Here is a 17,853-nt window from a genome sequence, read left to right as displayed (position 1 = left end):
CACCCCTAACATTTTATGACAGAAACACCCCCCAAAACCCCCACACCTAACATTTTATGACAGAAACACCCCCAACACCCGCACCCCCAACATTTTATGACAGAAACACCCCCCAAAACCCCCACACCTAACATTTTATGACAGAAACACCCCCAACACCCGCACCCCCAACATTTTATGACAGAAACACCCCCCAAAACCCACACACCTAACATTTTGTGACAGAAACGCCCCCCAAAAACCCCACACCTAACGTTTTATGACAGAAACGCCCCCAAAACCCCCACACCTAACATTTTGTGACAGAAACGCCCCCCAAAAACCCCACACCTAACATTTTATGACAGAAACACCCCCAACACCCGCACCCCTAACATTTTATGACAGAAACACCCCCCAAAACCCCCACACCTAACATTTTGTGACAGAAACACCCCCAACACCCGCACCCCCAACATTTTATGACAGAAACACCCCCAAAACCCCCACACCTAACATTTTATGACAGAAACACCCCCAACACCCGCACCCCTAACATTTTATGACAGAAACACCCCCCAAAACCCCCACACCTAACATTTTATGACAGAAACACCCCCAACACCCGCACCCCCAACATTTTATGACAGAAACACCCCCCAAAACCCACACACCTAACATTTTGTGACAGAAACACCCCCCAAAACCCCCACACCTAACATTTTATGACAGAAACGCCCCCCAAAAACCCCACACCTAACGTTTTATGACAGAAACGCCCCCAAAACCCCCACACCTAACATTTTGTGACAGAAACACCCCCCAAAACCCCCACACCTAACATTTTATGACAGAAACACCCCCCAAAAACCCCACACCTAACATTTTATGACAGAAACGCCCCCAAAACCCCCACACCTAACATTTTGTGACAGAAACACCCCCCAAAACCCCCACACCTAACATTTTATGACAGAAACGCCCCCAACACCCGCACCCCCAACATTTTATGACAGAAACACCCCCCAAAACCCACACACACACCATTTTATCACCCCCAGATGACAAAATCACCCCCAACAACCCCACCATTTTATGACAGAAACACCCCCCAACACCCTCAGAACCTAGAGGCAGAGGCTGGGGGGAGCCAGATGACACTTTGCGCTGTCTGCCCCCACCCCAACCTCTCCTCCCCCCAAAAAAGAAACCACAAACACCGTTTTATATCAAAGCTTTCCACAAACTGCTGTTGGTTTCTCGCAGCGATACACGTGCATTGCCCCCTCCACTCACAAAGGGTTGGGGTAGCGGCGCTGGGAGAGCAGCCTGGGTTGGCTGGGTCGGGCGGCGGTGAGCTGGGGAAGCACAGGAAGAGACGTTCATGGTTTGTTCCCACTGCCTCCCAAAACAGGCGTGATGCCTGGCCACAATCTTGTCTCTATCATTCCCAAAAGTCAGGGTGCTGGCCCCCCTCCCAGTCCAGCAGCAGCCCAGGAGAAGGCTCTCACCTGGGAGATCTCGGCAGGGTTGAAAAGCGGGATTGTCCCCAGCGGTGGTTGGTTGGAGCCGGGCTGCAATGGGTGAAGGGAGAGACGCCATACTGTCAACCCCGATTTCAGAGCTGTCCTAAGCAGAGGGGTGGCTGGACACCACCACGCCCACCTCCCCTCACCTGATCTCCAGCCTTGTGACTGTCCATAGCCCACGGGCCCTTCATGTCAATGGACACTGCAGTAGCAACAAAGAGATTTCACTTTTTGGTGATTCTGGGGCATGCAACTCAAAAACAACCTTAAAAAAATAAAAGGAGCAGCTTCCCAAAGGGAGGGGGCAGAGGTGCCCCATGCCACACTTACCGGGGTTTCTGGAGGTAGGCAATGGGGAGGCTGAAGGACTCATCCCAGCCGCAGGAGCAGTGTCAGGTGGGGATGGCGACATCCGTTCCTGAAACACATCCACCCATTCAGGGCTCTGTGTGTGGAGAAGACCTTTGCCCTGCACACTCCGGTTTGGGGTGCCAGCCTGCACCCCCTGAAGAGCCACTATGGGGGCTATAAGGCAGCTGGCTGGGGTGAGCAATCCCTGGGGAGATTGCCTAGAGCTTGGGGCTCCTCCCAGAGCAACAACGCTTCATGTATTTACAGTTATTATCAATAAAGGATTCACTTCTAGGATTGAAGGATGGAGGGGAGGGATGAAGGGAGCAATGCACCACCCATCCTCATAGCTGCACCTGTGTCCCTCCTACCTGTGGTTCTGGTGTGGGGCAGTCTGCAGCAGACGTGGCTTTGGGAGAGGCTTCCATAGTGGGCTTCGACCGAAACCAGCCAAACCACCTGAATCCAGAGCTCTAGCAAGCACAGGTTTCACGGTCAAAGCGGCAAGCGGGTGAGGCTGCTACAAGCCCACAGGATGGGAGCAGGACAGTGCCTGCAGCTCCCCCTTGTACTGCCGACACCCAGACAGACATTTTGTCCATTTTGTCCAAGGCACGGCTGGGAGAGGGTGGCCAGGCACAGGACAGCCCAGCATCAGGGACAGCCACGCTTCCCGTCTGCTACAGCATGCTTACCTTGTCCTCACCCGGCGTCACCTCCGCTGCTGGCTCCTCGAGTGCGCTGTCCGAGGATGGCTGGCTGCCTTCCTCCTGGGAGATGGTCGAGCTCTCCGAGACCGAGCGAGCTCTTGTGCTTAACCCCTGCTGGCATTGGAGACCAGGTCTGTAACATGGTGCTTGTGGAGCACTGAGTGTGACCAGAGCAGCCTGGGGCCACCACCACAGCAGGCTTGATGGTTAATGTCCACAGGCACCCATTGTGTCCCTTATGGCAGGTGCGAAGGTGCTGGCAGGTGCCCCAGAGATGGGAAGGAGGATGCTGGAGAGGGCCACCATGATCCCTCAGCTCTCCCCAGGGGGACAGGTGGCACCGTGATGTGTGGTATGGAAACCAAGGCATGGAAGGAGAGGAATCAGTGAGTCCCACGTCCCCATCTGAACACGAAGCACTGCGGTTTGACCGCTCACCCCAACTCACTGGCTCTGCTGGCAGGGACGGCTGCTGCTGCACCTCATGGGCGTCTTGGGGCTCTCCAGCATCTCCTAAGGAGTAGAGGAGAAGACATGGTCAGGGTTCAGCCCAGGAAGCTCCTGCCCCATCTGTTGAAGGTCATTTAAGTCCCTTGCTGCTTTGGGCAATGCCTCGTAGGAAAGACAACCCACATGACCAAGGTGATGGTCCTGGTGGAAACTGCTTGGGTGCATGGTGACCATGACACCATGTCTGGGACAAGGCTGGAGCACCTTCCTGATAAGCAAGGTGCTGGGGCAAAGGCAGTGGCGTTCAGAGCGACACATGCCTTAGGGAGGCCGTGTCTTCCCAAGGGACACCCCACTCAACTGCCACAACTTGCAGACAGGCATTTCTGCAGAAAAGCCAGGCTGGTGCCTACCTGCTGGTGGCACCACCTGTGGAGAGGGCTCAGAGGAAAGTCCTCCTGGAGAGGTGGCCGGTCCCATGCCCAGTGCTGCAACTTCAGCAGGTGCCAGGGGCTGGATGGACACATCCTGGTGGGGACTGGGTCCCTGTGGTGGCATAGGGGGGACAGGCTGGTGCCACAGCTCCTGCTGGTAGCCATCGCTCGGGGGTAGCTCATGGTTGGGCTCTCCGCCTGCAAAACACATCCAAGAGCTCACACCAGTGTTTGCAATTCCATCAGGCTGTTGCACTGGGTTTTCTTCTTCTCCATTATACATCAGTGGGAGCTGCGAGGGTGAGGAGGGACCCCAGGGACCACACGTGGGCGAGGAAGGAGGCAGGGCATGGAGCAAGAGGCTCCAAGGAAGGTGGGCTGTGACTGATGGTGGAAAACCTCCTGGGAACCTGCCTGAGGTTGCAAACAAGCCCAGAAGAACACTGTCGAAGTAGAGGCCAGGAGCAAGCAACACGTGCCCAGCAGTTGAAAGCAGTTGAAAGCAACTGAAAGCAGTCTGGGGCCCTGAGACTTTTTTTTCCCCTCTTGCTGCAAACCCGAGTGGGAGAGAAGACCCACAGCTCTGCAGCTGCAGCCTCACACATGAGCCCTCTCTTGCTTCAGGCAGACTTGTTCAAGGCTGGGTTTCTGTTTGAAGGGCAGGCTGAGTAGGTGGCGAGGGTTGGTTTTATTTAGCACATGCATGCGATGCTCTGCCTGATGTTAGACACGTGTCCCAGGGATGCTCCAAGGCACGTGTCCCTCCTGCACACCGCTTGCTCCAGCTCTGGGTCTCTGGGCAGAAACGTGCTCTTCATGGAGCATCTTCTCTCCCATCACCCTCGGATGCCACCAGGCAGGAGCCAGACCCCACCAGGGGAAGGACCACACTTCTTCTTGGCTGAGGCTCTACCAAGCCCTTCGCTTGGCCTGTTGGCATCGCTCCCAGCCTGCTCAGGTCTCTGTACCCGCCTGGAGATGCTTGCAGAAAGGAGAAGGGACCAGTGCACCACCGATGCTTGACTCCACGTTCAGCTGGAGAAAGCCCAGGAGGAAACCACAGGGAGGCTGCTGTGCCCATGCCCATCCCAGCATGGCACTTGGGAGGACACTTTGCGATCAGCCCTAGAGCTGGGTCTCTGGGCCAAATCCTCTGCACCCAAGCAGGCTTCATCCAGGCTTTTTCTTTGCAGGATAGATGAATTCAGCATCAAGCCAGCTTTCCCTGCACACAAGTCCACTGATGAGGAACAACAAGGCAGCCTCCCGTCCTGAGGTTGGCTCTGAACAGCCTTCTCAGTGAAGCAAAGTGCTGGGCACAGGGAAAGCAAGCGAGCTGCGGCAGCCACGGGCTCGGAGAAGTCATCCCATCATACCTGCGATGTGTTTTTTTCAGAGAGGGACGATCATAGCCTCAGCCCTGATAGCAGCAGGAGGCAATCAGGATTGATGATCCTTTTAACTGCCTGGGAGAGCTCCTTGAAGGGGAATTTGGCAGCAGCAGGGAAAGCTGATAGGAAGAAATGGCTCGGAGAAATCTGTCTTGTTTTATCCTGTCTGCTCCAGGCTTCGTCCTCTACCCATCGGTGCTGGCGTCTCCGCTGCCAGTCCTCAGCGCCAGAAAACTGGGTACGAGCAGGTAGCCAGGAGCAAACAGCCGTGCCCAGCGAACATCCTCCTGATGGAGGTGGCCATGGGGCACCACCAGGGAGCCACCCGGCTGGGCTTCTCCTCGATGGGATGCCCAACAGATGTGTGCCACCGGCACCCTCCCCACCCACAGAGATAATTATGCCCAGTGAGGTAATTAGGCAGGCAACCTTTGAGATGCAACCCCAGCAGCCGCTGTTCCCCTTCCGTACCTGGGGTGGACACAGCAGCCCAGGAGAGCTCCGGCTGGGTCAGTGCTACTTCTGGAGTGAGGTCGTCCTCCGTCTGCAGGGAGCCAGAGGACAAACGTGACAAAGAGGAGGACAGGGTGGCACAGGGCAAAGCCCAAGTACACCACGCAGACAGTGTGAAGGAAAGCACAAGCTCAATTAAAGGAGACCCCCCATACCAACACCCCCGTGGCTCTCTGCCCCGCTGCGAGCGGGCAGTAGGGGAAGTCAGAGGGACACAAAACCACCAGAAGAGATGAGACCTGGAGCACCCCAGGGCTGCTCCTCACCTCCCAGTGCTGGCAGTGGGCTCGGAGCTGCAGCAGCCACTCTGGCTCCAGCGCCTGGTCCTGTTCAGGCATCTCCAGCAGCAGCGGGTCACAGAGCTTCAGCCGCTCGGCCAGCTGCAGGGACGGGGACAACGGGGATTTTCCTGATATCTAGGTGAAATCTGCCTTGCTGCAAGTTAAGCCTCTTGATTCTTGCTCTGCAAATGCTGCAGGGATGGCCAGGCGCCAGCCCCTAAAATCAACCTCCTGCACACTGGAGAACCCTTATCACATCCCCCCGTGCCCCCTTCCTCCCCCAGCTTATCTTGCCTGCAGAAAATAACCCCGAGGTCATTTTCCCCTCCACCTCTTATCACCTGAGCTCTTCTCTTCATCACTGGCTCCAATCTGGCACTGTCCCTGAGCACAGCATCCAAAATGGGGCACAGTGCCCCAGCTGAGACCCCTGAGCACAGGGGATTATCACCTCCTTGTCTCACACATGCCATTCTTGCTCTCACAGCCCAGAATAACATGATAACATTGGCTTTTTTTTTTTTTTCCAGCAGCATCCTGTTATCATTTTACTGCTCAATATTTTTTCCGTGCTCCACTGTCTCCCCCAGGTCCCTCTCTGCAGCATTGCTGCTGCACGTTTCATTTCTCCAGCACGAGAAGGGTCCATGCCGCTCCAGCCAAAGCCATCTGAATGACCTGGGACTCCTGCTTAGACCTGGGTCCAGTTTCAAGACAGAAGGTAGAGGGGAAACAACACCCAAAGCACAGATCTTCGTCCAGTCTGTTCTTTCTGTTATCGATCCTCTGTCTGGGGACTTGTCAAGCTCCCTCCCAGCTCCATTTCCCCGCCTGGCACTGATTTACGCTCCTTCGAAGGCTGCCACCCCAAGGGCCACCCTGCAGACCTCAGCATTCCCCCTCTGCACCAAGTCCACATCGTCCGCTTCTTCCGTATCCCGAAGATGTTACAAATGGAGCCTAAACCAGCATAAACCCAGCTCCCACCACCAGCAGGTGACAGCGAGATGGGACCTGTCCTGGGGACAGGGACCAGCTGTGGAGCCGCCCAGCGCGGCCGGCCAGACCCCACCGTCCCAGCTTTGTGCAAACACACGTGTGCTCATCCTAAATCAATTGCAGGAAAGAGGAAATTATAAGCATGATTACTCCTAAACGGGGGGAATGTTTAATCCAAAAGCTAATGTGCACTTTGATCCAATATTAATGAACCAGCACCTGGTTGTATACCGTCCCCAGCTTCAAAAGAGGGGAAGTCTTAATCAAACACTAATGTGTATCATAATTTGTAACACAGTCTAAAACATCAAAGACAAGAGTGTCTACGAATGCAATGGTTTTTCAGATGAAAGTGTTTTCTCCCAGGAGAAGCATTATCCCCAGCAGAACCGCAGATCTGAGAGGCTGTTAGACGGTAAATAGGTTTCGGCAACGGTGTGTGGATGGGGGTGTGATGCACAATGCCGAGTTTTGGGGCTGAATGTCATTCCTGCAGCATCCCGCACCCCTGCTCCCCCCATCTCACCCTGCACCCTGCGGGGGAAGGTACTGCCATGGGAAGATGTGCGACCTGCCCCTGGGGACATGGGACACTGATGCCCACCGTGCCCCAGCGTGGGATGTGAGATTTCCAGTTCAAGCTGCAACACTGTCACCAAAAAGGGGTGATGTGCAAACACCAGCACCTCATACCTGCCATAGGTACCTCCCAGCTCACCATGAGCATGAGACCATAGTTTTGCAAGGAAGAAGCTCCGAGCTGCAAGCAGGGACATGCTCCCATTCACTGCCAGCCCAGAAGAGTCCCCAACCAGAAAACTCAACCGTGAGATGATGTGCTGGGGAGGAAACATCAAGCGCCCTGTGGATTTTGGCTTCTCAAAAGTGAATCTAACAGTCTGTGCTATTTAAAAGTTCAAAAACTCCTCCACAATAGAAAGCATCCTTGGCCTCTAAACAACTCCATCCCTGTTTGGCAGGTGATACCATCGATGTGTGCAGGCACCCAGGTGAAGTCCCAGATTCGACAGGACCCCAGTGATGTCCCCAACCGGGATGTGTGCAGCAGGGGCACAAGACTCACCTTCACCAGCTGCTGGGCCAGGACGGGGTGGCTGGCCGGATCCTGTCCCAGGAGCACGGTGGCGATGTGCTCGCAGTAGTTCAGGGCGTGGGCTGGGAGCCCGTGGTCGGCCAGGCGAGAGGCATAGAGGAGCTTGTACACCTTGGGAGAGCAGTGGTCGTAGGACAGGAGCAAGGGGATGCTCACACCCGCCGGTCCCCAAAACCCAAAGCCCTGCCTTGGAGCAGCCCCTTGGCCACCGCAGCCCCACCATCAACCCCAAAAAGCAGCAAGAGACCAAGTTTTGGAGAGCAGCCCCTGCCCTCAGCTCCAACAGGGCTGGGGAATGCTTATGGGATGCCTTACGGCTAGTCTGAGCAGCATCCGTGTTTGCTTGCCCTCACTACCTGGAAGGGGAGCAGGAAGGATTTGGGCCGCCGCAGCTGCTGGCAATACTCGAAGATTTCCATGCGCTGGATGGCCTCCGTGCTGGCGAACTGGGCAAATGCCTGCCTGCGGGGCAGAGGGGAGAGGGGTGCTCAGGGCATAGGAGCAAGGTTCTCCATCCCAACGGGCCGCAGCTCCGCAGCGGTGCCATCCTGCAGCTGGAGGGGCCCGGAGCTCAGCTGGCATTAAGAGCAATAAAATCCCCCCAAACAGGCTTTGGTTTTGTGGGAGAGATCCCGGGGATGAGGAAGAGGGGGAGATGAAGCTATGGTGGGACTGGGCTGACTCACCGGTGGCTGCTGCCCAGCAGCGCCATGCGGTCTGCTTTCGCCCCGAAGTAACTGAAAGGAATATCTGCCATCAGGTAGCAGAAGTGAGCTGCTTCCACGGCTCCCCGGCCAGCTGGGGGAAGGCAGACACAGATACTCAGCCCTGACAAGCAAGCAACACCAGCTCGGCGCTGCTTTGAAGGCCTTCAAGCTCTCATGAAAATCCCAGGCATCTCCAGAAGAGCAGCTAACTGAGCAGCTCCACAAAAGGGGTGCACGTAGCATCGTGGCCTCAGCTCACCCAAGCTGTCCCCCATGGTGATGATGGCCCGGTGGTTCAGCTCCATGTCTCCCACCTTGTTGGACAGCAGCACGGCCAGGTGGGGCCTCCAGTCTCCCCACTTGGCATCCCCGCAGCTCTGGAGGGAGAGGAAAGCCAACGTGAGATGAGGTGGTCACCACCAGGCAGGTGTCACCAGTGGGTGACAGCACAGGCCAGGACAGGCTTACGGACCTGTGCCACCTGTGGGATCCTTCCCGACATGAGCTGGAAGAGGGTCTGCAGCGGGTCATTGGTGGCCAGTGTGCTGGTGAACCTGCGAGGAGACAGCAGAGATGGGGATGCTGTGTTGGGACCCCAAAATTCTCACACGCCTCCTAGGGCACGTCCCAGAAGCCCCAGCAAAGCAGTGTCCTGGGGGGCTTTGTTTTGCTGCTGAAGGTAAGGCAGAAAGGAGAGCAAGCCCCACCAGGCTGGTGAGCTGTGCTGCCTCCGGAGCAGGCGAGTCTCAAGGACAATGCTGCATAAAACCTTCTTAAAAGGATTCGGGATGCGTGAGAGAAAATTTTTGCTTAACCCTCCCTGAAGGGATCAACCCAATCCAGACTAAGTATATTAATTCCACTAGAAAATGCTCACACGAGTAGGATGAACAGCTCAGCCTGAGCTAGATCCCGGCAAAGATGGCTCAGCTACCCCTACCCCAGCCTTTGCCCACCTGCAGCTAGAGCAAAGCCAAGCACTTGGAATAAATCCACCCCACATCACTGGGGAACAGCTTTTCTTCTGCTTCCCGGCCCCTCATTTGGTTTCTGCTGTCCCTCAGGAAGCCTGAAGGACTCCGGCCCACCTGGACAGGTGCTCCCCTCTCCCCTTTGGCTCCTCTGAAAGGTCCAGCTGAAATCGGGGCTCTGTTTCAGTGCCTCGGGGCTGAGGGCACCCAGGGGGATACCCAGGGGAGTACCTGCTCGGCAAAGCCGATCACCAGCAGCTCACCTTGCTTGAACTCCCCCACTTACCCAGTGAGCACCCAGCTGTAGGTCCGCGGGTCCATCTTGCTGGAGAGGAAGAGAGCATGGCCCCACAGCTGGTTTCTCATGGCCCAGAGCAGGGCGTCCTGCAGCCAAGGCAGAGGGGTAAGGGGTCCGCGCTCACTGCTCTCCTCCGCTCACCCAGCTCGGAGAAGAACCTCAGGGACTACGTTGGGTTTAACTAATACCCTCCAAAAAACATTCACAAAGGCCTATTTAGCTTTCTGACTTCCACAACGATGACAACTATTGTACAAACACAACTTGAAGAGTTGATCCTGCAACCGCAAGATACTTCTTGACCGCCTTTAAAACCTGCCTGGAGAGGCCAACAAGACCAACAAAAAAAGTCAGCCCTACATCCCGGGTCCTGCTCACAACTTACTTTCCTTCTGCCGTAGTAGAGGAGCTTGGTGAACTTCTCCACTATCTGCGCCTGCGTCTCCACGACGGGAGGGACTTCTCCTGTAATGAGGTCCAGCGTCCCCGGCTGGCGCCACTCATCCTCCGCCAGGCTGGTTGGGTTCTCCATGGGGTTTTGCCTCTTGTACTTCTCCTGGTGCCTGCGGTCTTGCATCAGCAGCTCGGCCACGTCTGAGCCCACCATGGACTGTGGAAGGGGAGGTGGGGAAGGGAGGAACAAGGCCTGTGGAGGCTGCCCAACGGCACTTCCAGCCCAACGCCCATACACTCTTCCCAGCAAGACCAGCCTTGGCCACCAGCATGCAACTGGGGGGGTAAAGGAGCCAGCACCACTCCCAAGACTGTCACAGCTCTGAAGATATTGTTCACCCACTTCCAACAAGCAGCCACAGACTAGATGTGGTAGATTTCATCGGATTAAGGGATTCATCTCCTTGCAACAGAGCTGCCATTGCATTGGGCTGCTGGTGGTTCACAAGGACGAGAAGCAATGCAGAAGAAGGGTTTTGCTACAAATACCCAGGCAGTACCAAAGTGATTGACAGCAACGTGGGAATGGGATGGTTTTAAACTTCCCCTAAAGCAGCCACTGGATCAAGAGGCACATAAGGGGCCTCTCTTGTCTCACCACAAAGATCAAAAGGGTCAGAACCTACCCCGTTCTGCCGGCAGAGGAGGACCAGGAGTTTCCAGAGAAGAGCTGAATCTCTGCCTCTTTGTGTTGAGAGATCACAGCTTGTGGCTATCTTCTGCTGGCAAAATGTCATCACATCCACCTTGTGCAGATCTTCCCTACGGCAGCAAACAAAGGCATCAAAAGAAACCCAAGGGAAAGCAATCTAGGACATCATTAAGAATCAAAGCGCCCCCAGGTTCACTGACAGGGATGCCGAAGATTCAAAGAAGAAAGAGACAGAAAAGAGAAGATCCTAAGCAGTCAAAGACACATACTGCATTGACCCCACTAAGCTCAAAAATGCTTAAGAAATTTGGTCATTTTGATGACTCTTTGCAGATTTCTGTATTTCGGGGGTGCTGAAGGCCTCTCACACCCTCTGCCCTACTAACCTGTTCCCCAATCTACCTGCAAAGATCCCCCACTTTGCCTAGGTGCAGTGCTGTCACAGACGTGGATGTCCAGGGCTGTAGGAGCAGGCACACATAGAGGCAGTATCTTTTATTTGATTAACTGCCACCATGCAGGGCAAAAGACACATTTATGACCATATAAACCCTTAGGGTCTGACACAGAGGCAGAACCTTTAAGCTGTGTGCAAACCAGGCAGTACTACTCTGTCTTATAATGAGAAAAATCTGACAATTATACAGAAGGGGTGGCTGAGAGACACGGGGAATGTCAGCCAGAGGAGAGGGACCTCCAGATCTTCTACCCAGTTTCTGAGCACCTGCAGCTTTTGCTCAGTAAAAGTTTTTTCTCCTTTTGCATTCTGGTGTGACCAGGAGAATTGCCTGGTGCAACACGCTATGATTCATCCCCAGGCTCACACTGCAAGAAGTTGAGTATTAGGTTGAATATCAATAGCCTGAGAGGGAAAAAGCTTAGGGAAGGGTAAACCACAGAAGTCCAAAGAATGTCCCAAAACTCAGTTTGTTGGGGTATGAACACAAAATAAGATCAGACGTACAAAGCGCACCAAACCCCCACCCCATGGACATTCAGAAAAGCCACTTGCCACGACACAAACCAATCAACACCGCATGGAGGGGACAGGCTCCCCGTCCGAACCCAGACTCGGCCCTTGCACACATTCACCTCCCAAAACCAGGGGGGCCTTTGAAGCCTGCCTTGGGCTTGTGCCAGCACAGGACGTGGCTCTGAGACCCACCAGGTCCATACCTGGCCAGTGGCCCTGGGAAGGCCTGCAGCTCCTCCTGCTCTTTTGTGCCTTGAAGGATTACCTAAAAAACAGCAACAAATTCAGCAGCTGGACTCCAGTAAGGAGGACAGCTCCCACTGGACTAGCTGAAAGTCAGCACCTTGGCCCAGGGTTTAACAGTGCTGGCGAACCCATTCTCTGCCTTGTTAAGGTAACCCCACAGCATCAAAATTAAACCATCATGTGAGGCCCCATGGCCAGGATGGTCCTTGAGATGGCACCTGCCTCCTCTGGGAGGCAAGAAAGGAGAGAGAAGTGTTGTGGTGGACTCAAGGGATGGGTATGGCCTCCGTATAGGAGCACCTCGGGAAGGTAAGCAGATTTGCCCCTCAGAGGGGTATGGACCATGTCCACCCCAACAGAAGGGGATCGCTGTGAGCAGGCCATGGACAACATGAGGGTTGTGGAGCCAAAGGAGCAGGAGATGGGGTCCAAAGGCTGAGAGCGATGCCCAGGTAGGGGCTGGCACAATGAGGCCTAGGAGGCCATGAGGGCTGGAGACAAGATGGTAGCAGGGGGTCGGGAAGGCTGCTGAGGAGGCCACTTGGGTGAGGAAGGGTGTCTGACGTTGGGGTGGAAGGGACAGCTCCAGTGACGGAACCACGGGTGGATTCGGGAGCTGGGGCGTACCTCCAGGCTGTGCAGCTCGACCAGGGGCCTCTGCCCCTCAGCAGGGCTGTGGGGACACACCAGCACCAGCTGCCCTCCAGCCCCAAAGCACACCGCCCTGTGCGGCAGCGAGAACTTGGGGGGTGCCAGCAGGCCGGACACCGAGGGCCCCCCTGCAACGACACAGGCCAGCGTGAGTCCCCCACCCTGACCCCACACCACCACCTCCATGGTGAGATGACCAGCTCCCATCCTGGCCCCTCAACACGAGCAACGCTCTGGTGGCCCCACACACAGGGACCGTCCCCTAAAGCAGAAGACAAATGGGAGGCAGCTCCTCGCACCCAGCAGGATCACCTCCAGCAAACATCCACGCCACAGGACAGCAAACCTCCTAACAGCAGCCGTTTATTTACTTGTCCTCACCTCCCTGCGCTGGGCTCCAGCTCTCCGAAAACGCGGTGTCGCAGTGGTCGGCTCCGTCGCGGATGTACTGGCTGAGCTCGTAGCCACTGGAGCTGAGCCCCGACTCGCGGTACTGCAGGAGCAGGCTGGGCTGGCCCGCGGCATGGTGAGGAGGGGAGAAGACACGAACCTGGCTGAGAAACTAGGGGCTCCACCGCTCACCCGGGGCGGCAGGACCCACTGATTGCTGATTGCTGTCCTAACAGCTCAAGCCCTTCAGCATCCTAGATTCATTAGTCCAGCAGACAGATTTCATAAATCCTAATAACCCCCGAATAAAACGTTTAGCAACAAGCCTAACGTAGCAAAGCAGCCCTTTTCTCCTCATCGTCTCCCAGCTGGAGGAGGGGCATAGGATGGCTCCCTAAATCCCTGGGGGAGCCCCGAGCCTTTCCCCCCATCCCTGCCCATCCTGGGGTTACCTCTCGGGGCTGGCCACTGGCCTCCCCCCCTGCCCATGACCGCCTGGAGCCCTCCTTGTACACGTCGTAGCTCTGGGACCTGCAGGAGGGAGCAAAAGGAGACACTCTTGGTGCTGGAGATTTGGGGACTGGCCACAAACCCACTGGTTTGTGGGAAGGGATGAGCCGCAGCCCGAGCACCCCCTCACCTGTCCTGCCCAGGTGGGCTGGTGGCCAGGTTGGGATGGTAGCCCCTGTGGTAGTGCTGGTCCCGGTAGGCCCTGCTCTTGCCGTAGGGCTCGCTCTGTCTCACGTCTAGAGAGGGAACCAAGATTTCGCGTTGCCCCTCTGGAGCAGCGAGCCATTGTGGAGTTACAAAAACAAAGCAACGAGCCAGACAATTTGCCACACACACTCCATTTGCTTCCAATTAGCCCGGCAAGTCAGAGGTCCGAGGTAGCCTTGCACACGTCTGCCAACACCACCCTTCCTTCTTTCCTGCCTCCCCTTTTCTTCAGCCCAGAAATACAGCAAAAACGAGGTCCCAGCCACCCCGACCACATCAGCATCCCCATGCTCAGCCTGCACCCGGGCACAATGCAGATTTTGAGCCATGCAGGTCAATATTAAATGCTCCCTTGGGACACATTAAATGTGCCCAGCTCCCAAATGCAAATTTAGGGCAGCACAGCCCAGGGAGGACAGCACTGGTGGCCTGTAAGCATGGCCAGGAGAAAGCCCTGGAGGTGTGCAAGCCCCAGGACATCCCATTCCAGAGAAGACCTCGCCTCTTCTGCGAGCCAGAGGTCTGTCCCCAGATCCAGAGGAGGAGAGGGTACCTCTGTCACCCTGCCAGGCCACAGGCTGCCGCTGGTGGCTTTGGTAAGCGTGGTTGTCCCCATAGGTGGCTGCTGGGTACTGCCAGTGGGGGTCTTCATGTCCTTGCCTGGAACAACACAACGCGTGGAGCTGTGAAAGGACACCACGCCAGCCCCCGGGCCCCATCCAGGGATGGGACCTTTAGGGGCAGCAGGGATGATGGAGACAAAAAGCAGCTTCTCTGCCAAGAAGATTTCATCGAACCTTCCAGAAAAATCATTAATGAGGTGGAGGGATGAGGAGGGGCTCAGCATGAGCCATGCTAAAAGCCACATGCCTCCTACCTGGAGTAGGGCCTGAGGGGGTGGCTGCTCTCGTAGCTCTCTGCCCGGGATGCCGGGCGGCGCGTGTCCCTGCCGGGGGGGTGGCCCTGCTCCCAGGAGCCGGGACGAGGCGGGGGACCCACGTGGAGGACAGGCCACCAGGGAGGTGGCCCGTGGTGGCCCTCTGCCCACACAGCCCACTTCTCACCCCGGGCTGCATGACCCTGCCGAGGCAGGGGCGGCCTCAGGGGGGCCCAGGGCTCCATCCGGAAGATCCGAGGGGCTTCGGAGGCCTGGGAGCAACGAGATAGATGACAAAGGGCTTCAACAAGGGCTTTCTACCCACACCAAAGCCTCCTCTGAAGCCTGTTGCCACCTTCTGCCCACCCTCCTGCAAGCCTGCCATCCTCTGTTTCCAAAACACCCACAGCAGAGGCAAGATAAAACATTGATTTCCCCTTTTGGCTCCCCATGAAGCTTCCCGTAAAACCTTGGGATGAAAGTAGCCATCGCTGCGAGTGGTCTGCAGCCAGGTAGCATCCTCCTGGCCAGCCTGGAAAACGCCCTGGGTCACCGCTTCCCCACGCAGGGGGAAAACCCTCTCCCCTCCACAACAAGAGGGTAAAGCCCCGTGTTGTACATGCCATGCTATGAGCAGTGCCCCTCACGCTCAAAATTTAAGGCTTTTTGGGGTCATTTCACGTCTGAACAGAGGTGAAACAAGGGTTCAACCTAACTAACCTCCCCCTGCCCTGCTGCAAACATGCAGGTGCCCATCACTCGGGTTCTCCCCCATTTTTGGACCCCCCACAGCTGCACACACCTGCTGGGAGGCCGCTGGGGCCCTTCTTCCGCTCCCCAGGCGCCGCTGCCAAAGTCCACTGCCACCACAGGGGACAAAGGGCAGCAGCTCCTCCGCCCGGGTCCAGCCAGGTCGGTGCTGCTGCTGCTGCTGACGCCAGGCCCCCAGGGATCCCCTCCCACCTGAGAGGAAGCACACGAGCCTCTGAGCCCCCAAAAAAGCGTATTTTTTCCTGCGTTCTTTTTTATTATTATTTTTAAGCCATGGTTCACGCATCCTCCCTTGCCCAGCTTCATGTTGCTCCCACTGCTGTACTCCCTAAGAAATTAGAAATAAAACCTGCTGATTAAGCTCAGCTGATCCGGACCCGACCACAGATGCGTACGGCTCAAACAAACAACATCCATCCCGCTGGGTGCTGGCCGGGACACAATTTGGGCAGAACAGACCCAGGAAGCACCCCAGCAATGTCTCTAAGTCCTTACTCTGTAAGGGACTGGGGATTCCTTCCTACAGAGCCTCCTGCAACCCCTTGGGCACCCTAAAACACTGAAAAATTGAGGGAATTAAATCAAGCTGCATCACAGAGAAACACAGCAAAAGCTAAATGTAAAACTGTCTTCTGCCCAACAGCACAGTGACACGCCATCTTCTCCCAAAATTGCAGGGTGGCCCTAGAAAAAGACCAGGGCCTCTCACTCCCAAATGTGTCCTGATCCCACCTGCACCACCAGGAGAAATCCCATTTTAAGGATGCTGGAAGATTACAGTGTTACAACTTCAGAGTTTGAAATTTCCACCCCACCGGGACAATAGAACTGTTCCCTGGTGATCCCAAGAAATAAGCGCTCAGCCTCTGCAGAATTGAAGGTTTCAAATAAAAACCAACATCTGCATCGCTCAGCCGTGCCACCAGCCTGGAGGAAATGCAAACCAGGGAAGCGTCGCGCCCAGGCCAACAAGCTGCTTGGGCAGGGCAGAATGAAGGCTCTCCTTTCAGTTCCACAGCTGCTCTTCATCATTTTGGGTGGCTGGGAGCAAAGTGAAATGTCTGATATGGAAAGGGCAGGTCTCCTGGGACAGCAAGAAAGGAGCCCTAGAGACCACAAGGATGCCACTTTAATACATTTAATATATATTTTAGTGTATATACACATAGATTTCTCCTCCTCCTATCTCCACTGACTAATAATTCCAGATTTCTGGCCAAGAGGTGACTACTGGCTGTTTCCAGCCCATTTTCTAGCAACCACGAGGATTTATATGTGGGACTTGTGAGGGGCAAGCAGTGCCGCTCGGAGCATCCGTGGCTTCTCAGGCTGCTGCTGCCAGCAAGACCTCGGGGTCCGGGCTGCAGGGGAGATGCTCGACCTGCAAGAAAGCAGCAGCAGCTTGTGCTGCTGGGATCTGGGATGTGGGAAATGCTGCCTGGGTGTGCGCTGGGGAAGGAGGTGGAAGAACCACTGCCAGCAACATCAAGCTGTGAGCAAAAGCAGCTTGAAATGGACAGCTGGGGAACACCAATTTCTAAGGAAAAACAAGCAGAAAAGCGTGTTAGAAGAGGAGAGCCAGGGGAAGGAGCTGGGAAATGAGAAGTGAAAGGAAGAGAAACAGACAAAAGGAGCAGGTGGGCTGGAAAGAAAGAGGGGAAGGAAAAAAAAAAAAAAAAAAAAGGTAGCCCTTGAACTGCATCTCTCCTAGCCAATACATTTCTATTTGAGAAGGATCCAGAGATGTCCTGGAAACCCCAAACCTGTGCCACAGGACTGCCACCAAGCGCACAAGTCCACTGCAAGGCAGGCAGCACGCACTATAAATGGCATTTGTTGGGGCACAGCTATCTCTTAAAAAAAATTGTATTTTTCACTTTAAAAGGTTTCCCTGCTGTTGTCACAGTAACGAGATTAGGTGGAAAACATTTTTCTCCATGCCCTGGGGTGTGCGTCGCATTGCCTGCAGCCAGCCCGGGCTGGGCCACCAAGCCCAGCTGGGGAAAAAATCAGCGAAGCCTCAGCAGACGTCCTTGCAACCAAAGGAGAAACCAAGGTGGCCGCAGCACCTGAAGCTATTTTTAGGCGTTTTATGTTGTTTCTAATAAGCTCTGAGATGAGATCATTATTTTAAATGGCATCAGTAGGAAGCTTTGCCCACCTCTGAGCTGCAGCCCCCCAGAGGTGACGCAGGCTGTCTGCCGGCAGGGCTGTGGGAGCATCACGCCCCAGCACAGCGGGTTTGCGAGGGCTGGCGGCATCTGGAGGGAACACCAAAAAGCCTCATCCCATCTGCGGGGCAGAAATGTGGGTAGCAAACGGGCTGCAGAAACAGGAGGACTGATCCGCAGGTTCTTCAGAGGGAAGACACCAGCACTCGGGACATCCAACAGCAT

The 17,853-nt window shown here is 55.5% G+C and overlaps 1 protein-coding gene across 1 annotated transcript; it reads right to left on the bottom strand.

The window, feature by feature from the left end:
• Positions 1–1,271: 1,271 nt before the first annotated feature.
• On the bottom strand, positions 1,272–16,489 carry SEC16B (SEC16 homolog B, endoplasmic reticulum export factor). Its single transcript, XM_050712348.1, has 27 exons — positions 16,273–16,489; positions 15,489–15,649; positions 14,687–14,958; positions 14,363–14,469; positions 13,733–13,838; positions 13,545–13,623; positions 13,084–13,213; positions 12,679–12,830; positions 12,009–12,070; positions 10,807–10,942; positions 10,113–10,337; positions 9,716–9,813; positions 8,931–9,012; positions 8,718–8,835; positions 8,438–8,549; positions 8,108–8,213; positions 7,722–7,862; positions 5,624–5,737; positions 5,316–5,388; positions 3,433–3,651; positions 3,043–3,082; positions 2,555–2,702; positions 2,231–2,332; positions 1,839–1,926; positions 1,655–1,710; positions 1,491–1,553; positions 1,272–1,337 (listed from the first exon to the last, which is right to left on the bottom strand). Exons 1-27 carry the CDS (start codon positions 16,487–16,489, stop codon positions 1,272–1,274), a joined length of 3,273 nt encoding a protein of 1,090 aa, XP_050568305.1.
• Between the last annotated feature and the right edge of the window lie 1,364 nt (positions 16,490–17,853).

This window comes from Cygnus atratus, chromosome 8 (genome assembly GCF_013377495.2).
Source record: "Cygnus atratus isolate AKBS03 ecotype Queensland, Australia chromosome 8, CAtr_DNAZoo_HiC_assembly, whole genome shotgun sequence".
Taxonomy (NCBI): Eukaryota; Metazoa; Chordata; class Aves; order Anseriformes; family Anatidae; genus Cygnus; species Cygnus atratus.
The sequence above is the reverse complement of the archived record's forward strand: the minus strand, read 5'-3'. Positions and strand labels throughout refer to the sequence as shown.

Bases quoted from the DNA above. Each gene is read 5' to 3' on its own strand.
- SEC16B (XM_050712348.1), bottom strand. From the start codon at position 16,489: ATGATGAAGAGCAGCTGTGGAACTGAAAGGAGAGCCTTCATTCTGCCC. The intron at 12,071-12,678 runs GTACGCCCCAGC...GCTGTTTTTTAG, and splicing joins TCGAGCTGCACAGCCTGGAG to GTAATCCTTCAAGGCACAAA. The intron at 3,083-3,432 runs GTAGGCACCAGC...TCTACTCCTTAG, and splicing joins ACAGGTGGTGCCACCAGCAG to GAGATGCTGGAGAGCCCCAA.